The following is an 8,590-nucleotide window of genomic DNA, read 5'->3' on the forward strand; positions in this document are numbered from 1 at the left end:
CTAGAAGAATGGCATCTACGCTAATATTAGTCTGTTTCTCTCTTATTCCGAGGTCACCGTAGCCACCAGATCCAGTCTGTATCCAGATCAGATGGTGGATCAGCACCTAGAGAGGAGCTCTACAGCCCTGAATGTCAGCGGAGACCAGGACAACTAGATGCATCTCAGAGACAGATCCCCAGTGAGGACCTCATCACCTCGACGACCATCGGCACAAGACCACGAGAACCAGATGAGTCCTCTGCTCAATCTGACCTGTGCTGCAGCCTGGAATTAAACCACATCAGGCTGGTTTCGTCTGGCCAGAGGAGAACTGGCCCCCGACTGAGCCTGGTTTCTCCCAAGGTTTCTTCTCCATTTCTGTCACCGATGGAGTTTTGGTTCCTCGCCGCTGTCGCCTTTGGCTTGCTTAGTTGGGGACACTTAATACTTGCCAATATTATGGCCTTGACTGCACTATTAGAACAGAACTGAACTGAGCTAGACGATGACATCACTGAATAAACAATGAACTGACTTTAACTGAAACATTTTTTTGAGCTTCTTTACAAGAATTGAATTTTATTTGCATTATCGACACACTATTTTCCTGTTTAACACTGTAAATCTGCTTTGACACCATCTGTATTGTATAAAGTGCTATATAAATAAAGATGACTTGACACACACACACTCTCACACACACACACACACACACACACACAATGAGTGTAATAATCTCTCCCTGCACATGATCTTTGTCTGTGGAGTTCTGCTCTCGTTCTCTGCCGTTCATTCGTCGACCTCTTCTTCTGTCTACATCAGGCGTTCACACAGCAGACAGTCACACTCGTTTCAGGCTTAGTTTAATCCTCGATCGCTTTCTTAAGAACTTAATTACCTCCGGCGCTCTTCCTGTAGATCTGTGCTAATGCGACCGGCTTACACTGACAGTTTAACAGCCCCGCGCTTCCCATGAGCCTCGGCTGCAGATTTGGAGCGGGCCGGTTCATTCTCCAACTTCTCTAATGCAAAGCCGGACATTCAGATGAAAGTTGGCACTGGGTGTTATTAAGAGGTGCTTGCGTTTGGGTGTCTGAGGCGCAGGACATTATTTTCCAGCGACACATCTTTCATCTTTAGCGCGTCTCTCCATCTAGAGGCCGCGTGTCTGCTGTCGTATATCTGCTCTGCTTCTGATCGTCCTCCTCTCCTCTGCCCAAAACTGATCACCCCCCGTGAGTTATAGTCACTTTACGATAATCAATCCTCAGGGATACGAGTCCAGCGTGTCCCATAAAGCACTAATTTATGGAGCTGCTGGAAATTGCAGAGTTCTCTGGTCGCCTTTCCTCATCCCGACCTGTCACAGATATCACTCTTTGATATACTAGCATCATCTGCAGCTCTCTCTCTCTCTCTCTCTCTCTCTCTCAGTGAAGTTCTGCCACTCTGATAGTCTTTCATATCTGTTTTGCATGCCTTTATGTGTTTATCTGTGGATACACGCTGTCATTTGTCATTTCATTCCAGCTAGTCTTCTGGCTCGTTTCACTTTTATACATTTGATGATTTTTCTCTCTCTGCATGGAAACTAATGGTAAACAGTGGGTAATACAATGCAACAGTCTGGTTTCAGAGGTACAAATCCATTCATTTTCTCCAGAACAATAACATATAAAGCTGTCAACGCAGACCTACTCTGAGCTCAGAATCTGTTAAATGATGAAATGTGCTTCTAGTCTGTGAGATTTTTAACATTTTGCATTCAGCACTGCCTGAAATCTATCAGCCAGAATCAATAGTACCACAGAAATCACTGTCACAAATCTTAACATGAACCACTGCAAATGAGTCTCTCTAAACTATCAAACTACTTACATATTTGAATTTGACGCACAATATTCACACTTAGACTGCTGTTATCCCTATTGCTTTTATAAACACAGTTATCACATAACAAAAAGTACTCTTGTGAAAAAGAAGTGTAGGTAACATTTTACAATGTCCTTGTTACACATGTTGCATGGTCTTACTACATTAACAACAGTAAATTATGTATTATTACATGCAACTAACTCTAAACCAAACCTTAATCCTAACCATGAAGTACGAACAGTACATGTTAAAGATAAAATAGTACTCAGTACTTAATGGTGTCATTACACTGTAATAAAGTGTAATGTTGCATTGAATGTGCACTTGCAGTGTACTTTAAATCTTAAAAGTATATATCTTTTAAAAACTGTACTTGCAGATAACTTGAATTAAATAAAAGGCCAGGTAGGTGACTTAAAAGAGAGACACTTTCATGACTACGTTTTTTACCACACTAAAGTTCACTTTTAAAAAGTTTTTAAATTTTTAAAAATTACACTTCAAAATAAGCACTCTGAAGTTTAAGCTAACTGCATTTCATAAGAATTTTAACTGTATAATTAATTTTCAGTAAGTGTCCAAAAAACAGTCAATTCAGTTCATACGTAGGCATATTGTTTTATGTCCATAATAAACACTCTTTTCTTTTTCACAAGGGCAGACACACAAATCTTCTGAATCAGGATGATGCCGTGTCTTTTGTCCTGCAGTATATCTAGTGCTGTGATGGAAACTAAGGTTGATATCTGTTCTCTATAGTGCTGTGCAGTGACATACACTACACAGACTAACACTGGTGTATTTTAATATGACTGAACTCATTTTTGGATTTTTCCCTAGTACTGTTGTGTTTTTGCTGATGTTTAAATGCCCGTTTTTGCTTTGAATGCTGCAATGTTACTCATCCCAGAGCTGGTTTTGTCTGTTTGTTTGAAAATGCCTATAGAGAAGATGGGAAGCTCACTAGAGGCCATAGCACTGCCGAAATACGCTCTATTCACTGGTTGTAGTCTTGCTAACCCTTAACCCCACATCTGCACACGCCGCTTTGAAACACTATCAGCCAGTCAAATGTCTGCGCCGTGCTCGCTCACTTTCTTAAAGCTTCAGCGGCTCTCAGTCTCAGATCTTCTCTTGTTAATCTGCTCATGTCTCATCACTGACGGAGATTCACCCATTTCTCTATTTCACGTCTTCAGTCCTGCTGGGATATTTATAATTCCTTTAACCACTCAAAGCTTTAAGCCCTTCAAACTTGAAATGGATTTCTTTAAAATCTTCATGTGTAAGTGCTGGAAAAACTTTCATGGCCTTATATTGTGTATTATTCAGTAGAGTGCTTGACAGGTTGAACGTTTGCATCAATTGTCTTTCCACATACAGATGGAGAGATTTGAGTTTTTTAGTAAGTATTTAGATTTTAGTAAGTATGCCTGTGTTCTTATGGCAAATGGACGTCAGGTGAGCACAACTTTCATACTATTCAACCTTTACTGTTACTGCATTAGGGCCCGATCAGACAGAACACGTTTTTTGCTTTGAGAGGCACCTTTTGGAATCGTTTTCTATTGGCAGTGAGTGTTTTGCGTGTTGTTTATGCGCCCGGGTGCCTCGTGTTTTTGTAGGAGCGCTCTGAGCACCCGAAGTTGAAAAAAAAAAAACTCTGAGCAGAAAAGCACCCGACGTCATTCACATTTTTTTTTTCATTATCCAATCGAATGAATGGAGAGGCGGGCCTTATGTTGTGATGAAGGAAGTTTATAGTTGCTGGGAACGTCTGGAGACTGCAGGGTTGGAGGAGAAACTTATTATTTTTTTTAAGTTTCTGCTAATATGACAGTTTACTAAACAGCAATCCAAAGATTTGAGAGCACTCGTGATATAATCCTTGATTAGACTGACAGGACAGCTGATTCGGTGGTTGCCTAGCAACATTTAAAAAAACCCGCATCGCACTGCTCTTTTCTAAATAAAAAAAAGTCAACCAAAAAAAGGCAGTGTGGTGCGCCTCGCATTTTCAAACCTGAAACACACATTCTGTCTGATCGGGGATGCATGTGTGTTCTGGCAGATGATGTGCTGCAGCTGGTGTATATTTAGTTTTTCTGTCATTTCTCTAACACCCATCTGAAGTTTACGGATCAGAGATGCTCCTCACCTCCCTGCTCACAGAGCTGCTGCGCCAGAGCGTCCTTGAAGATGATCTGTCCTCGGTGCGTCGCTGTGGCCCTGAGGGACAACAGACCGAGAGAAAGAGAGAAATATTACAGAGCGTCAGCCAGCAGAAGGAGAGGAGAGCAATAACAAGCCCATTACCTAAAAGAAGATGAAGTGTTTCTGCTGGATTAAAGTTCTGGAGGGAGACTGAAGTCTGACTGTAGGTCTTCATGTCAGAGACAGCGATCAGAGGTCAAGAGGTCAGGAGGAGGCTTTATGAGCTGCTAGGAGCATCTTTATAGACAGCAGTCTCATTGCATTGCCATAAACGGGGGTACGGGGTCAATTTATACTTACGACTCAAGACTGACAAAAATATGTTCTAAGAACATTTCGCTAACATTCACTTTAAGTTATGGATGTCAGAGACCATTCATCAGGATGACAAAACATATCTGCTGTAGATTCACATACACTGAGACTGAAGTCCGATTGCTGGAAGCTTCTAACGAAAGAATCTTTTTGTTAATTCACTAAATTAAAAGAAAAATTCCTGTACTACACCACGCACACACACACACACGCTCTCTCTCTCGCTCACACACACACACACACACACACACTCTCTATCTCTCTCACACTCACACACACGCACACAGAGAGAAACATTCACACACACACACACACACACACACACTCTCTCTCTCTCTCTCTCTCTCTCACACACACACACACACACTCGCACACTCTATCTCTCTCACACACTCTCTCGCTCTCTCTCCCGCTCACACACACACACACACACACACACACACACACACACACACACACTCTCTCTCTCTCTCTCACACACACACACACACTCCTCGCTCAACATCTCACCTCATCTCTGATACAGACCTGCAGCAGCTCCTACAGTTCACTCTTCTGTGTTCTGTAGCTCTGGCTGTGACCTGCGGCTCTGCTCTACAGTGTTCACTGATGGAGGTTTTGTGCTGCTTTCCTTCCCTCTACAGACATGAATAGCTGTTTGCTTTAAAGCTGCACAGGTTGTCCTTTAGCTCCATTAACCGCATGTAAGACTGCTGGAGAACTGCTGTCTGCCACATAACCTGGTTTTAGACTTCTACATTTCATCATTTCACTGATGCCTTCCTCCATTTATTGATTAATACACTTTTATTGTCTATTATTGTGACACAGAGTCTTACTGAGGGCAAGAGGATCATGCGGCTTTATTGAACAGAAAAAAAGTTCTAAATACTAAAATCCAAGAACAAACCCTGATAAAAACCAAGGCAAATGTGAGGGCTAAAATACAGGAGGACTAATGGGACAAAGCTGGAGACAAATCGACAAAGGCTGTGTCTGAAATCTATGACAGCTGCCTTCAGGGTCTGGTTTATGAAGATCCTCCTCATGCTTTCAGACTCTATCGGATCCTTATGTCTAATGATCGAGAGCAAATTCATACACGCTTTAGCTTACTGACTGCAATGCTAGCATGAAATGTTGAAATACATAATTACATATTAGGTAGATTTAAGTAGATTGAATTCTTAAATGTGCTCAATAAATGCAATTAGTGTAATAACACTCTATAGGGCTGATACCAGTGAAATTGATATCAACAAAATCCATCTCTGCCCTGCAAAAGTTATTATCTGCCTGAATAATTTAAATATATGCATTTATATAGAATAGAAACATTTATGTAAAATTTATTTGATTTAGGGGTGGCAGACGGATGAAGCTAGATCCGCCACTGCCACCAAACATATTAATATACATTCATAAACTAACTCATAGCAGGTTAATACATTCTTAACAGTGTCCTGAGTTTAGAACTAACCCAAACCAGACACTAGAACAAGCTAATCAGCACGTGCAGAATCACTTAAACTCTAAATATGAGTATGAAGTGCTTATAAATATTACACTGTTTTAATTTACTATGAAATATTGCTTGTTTAAGAAAGCACATTTTGGCATGAGGTCAGCAGAAGGAGTTTTGCTGGATCCCGTCTCTGACACCGAAGGCTGTGAGGCATTTATGCTTCTGCTCTCATGAATAACCAAACAACATCTCATGAATAAATAACAAACTGCAAAAGGGAGAGATGTTGAAGGGGGAGAAAAAACAACAACTAAAACAACAAAATCACATTCATCTTTCAGGGCTTGGTAAAGACAAATTTGGAAATGGGATTTATGAATAAAACATCGAGCATAATGAAGAGCAGGAGGTTACGTTGGAGCAAAGCACTTCAATATTTATGAAACGAGTCCCAGACGGCTTGTTCGCTAATATGGCAACGTTAGAGGAAAAACACGCAGTAATGTGCTTCATTTAATATGTTTAATGCTCTTACTCACACAAAGTCTGGTGTCAAGGAAGATAAAAATATGTGTAGTTATTTTCATACATGTTTGGTCTGGCATTACACATTAAAACAGCCTTGCTTACTGTATTGTAAGCAGCTTCTACTGTTAAACACTGTGAAGCTCTGGAGATGAATGTTTAACACAGGTATGGTTCCAGGTATGGATATACTTTCTGACTGTGATTGTTTAAAGATCACGTGACTTCAAAAGACACTTAACTTCATGAACAGAACTGACAACAAGCCTCAAGGACATCTGACTGATCTGATGTGTTGTGGATCTGATTTGAGTGGACGAGCGGGCGAGTATCAGCGGTCAGACTGATTCAGTGTGTTTCTCTCACAGCTGGCCAGCTGGCTGTGTGTCATGACGAGCTCTGAGGACATCATGCTTCAGTGAAGAAGAAGGTGTAGAGACAGAGACGAGACTCTCCAGCACACAATAACAGCTCAAGACCTGAATCCATCAGTCCAGAGTAAATGTGTATCTCTGATTGCATTACCGTCTACTCCCACACAATCTTTATTTGTCATGTGACTCTTGTAGATTGAAATGCTTGTATTAATGCATATATATTCTACAGCAGTGCGATACAAAACCAGAATATAAAACATCATTCACTAACCCTCATGTCACTCCAAGCACAAATTAAGATATTTTTGATATTGCCATAATTCTGTACCTCCATTAAAAGTCATTGTGCGATCAAAACATTAATGCAAATCCAAAACCCAGTACAAAAGGACATCGTAAGAGTAATTCATATGAATGGAGCGGTTTTATTCCAGTCTTCTGAAGAATTGCTTCAATTTAGGCTGAGATTCATGTATGAACTTTGAACTACGCACATACTAACCTGTGAATAACTTATCTGTACATTCAGAAATCTGTCTATTGTATATATGAAGACCGGTGGCACGATGAGGCCATCAGAGAGGATCAGCGATTCACTCGACTGCTAATGAACACGTCAGGTCTGCTTTGACTAGTCATGGATGATGGCATTGTTTGAGCTTGTTCTCTTAGCGACACTGTTGTACTGTTTTGTACAGCAACTTGTAACAGTAAGATTGATTTGGATTTGCATGACAGTGAGAACTGATGTGCTCAACACACGTCAAAGCAAAAGAGAAGAACAACGAGAGTTCATTAAAACAATTAAAAAACCTCTCTAGTGATACATCAGCTGTGAAATAACATTGTTTTTAAAATTTCATTAGCCTATTATTACTCGGTTACCTACTGCTTACATGTATAAAATGCTGTATATTATAATGCATATGTGCCCATTCACACAGTCTTACGTATGTTATAAAGCTGTAGTCAGTAATAAGAGTCTATTTAGGTCTAGGCGATATGGCCAAAAATAGTATCACAGCATTTTAATCAAATCAAAATATAACAATTAATTTACAACAAAACATTGCATTTTTATTTTGTCAAATAAGATGCTGCTCAACAGAGCTTTATAGATTAAAACATGGATAAAAAAAATACCTTGGTTGTATGATTGTTATGCTGGGACACAGACGAGGTCAGGCGGATGCAAACGCAAGTAGTTATTTGACAAAATAAGAAAACAAACACGGATAAATAACACAGGAACACAGAGCAAGAGAAAGAGCTAAATATATTTTTTAAAAGTTTCAGTGTGTTTGACGGTAGTTTTGTGTGAAGCTGCTGAAGTGACTCTCAGAGCACACACACACACACACACTCACACATACAGACACACACACACACACACACACACACACACACACACATACACACACACACACACACTCACACATACAGACACACACACACCCTCACACTCAATCACACACATGGAATCACACACCCTCACACTCAATCACACACACACACACACACACACACACACACGGAGTCACACACACACACAGGTTTGTTTTTGTGAAAAGTGGGGACTCTCCATAGGTGTAATGGTTTTTATACTGTACAGACCGTATATTCTATTGCCCTACACCAACCCTACCCCTAAACCTACCCCTCACAGGAGACTTTGTGCTATTTCAGATTTCCAATACACTCCATTCTGTGTGATTTATAAGCGTTTTGAAAAGTGGGGACATGGGGTAATTTCCTGAAAAGTCTCCTTCTCCTTGTAATACCTATGTTATACCTTTGTCATTATACACATTTATGTCCTCATTTGTCACAAAAACGC

At 40.4% G+C, this 8,590-nt stretch overlaps 1 protein-coding gene across 1 annotated transcript in view; it reads right to left on the reverse strand.

Moving 5' to 3' along the window:
- Positions 1-8,590, reverse strand: part of reln (reelin) — a 95,699-nt gene that overhangs the window by 55,224 nt on the left and 31,885 nt on the right. Inside the window, 1 exon segment of the mRNA XM_016291464.1 lies at positions 4,016-4,086. Within this exon segment, the coding sequence (XP_016146950.1) occupies positions 4,016-4,086 (71 nt within the window).

This window comes from Sinocyclocheilus grahami, unplaced genomic scaffold (genome assembly GCF_001515645.1).
Source record: "Sinocyclocheilus grahami isolate Dianchi unplaced genomic scaffold, SAMN03320097.WGS_v1.1 scaffold271.1, whole genome shotgun sequence".
Taxonomy (NCBI): Eukaryota; Metazoa; Chordata; class Actinopteri; order Cypriniformes; family Cyprinidae; genus Sinocyclocheilus; species Sinocyclocheilus grahami.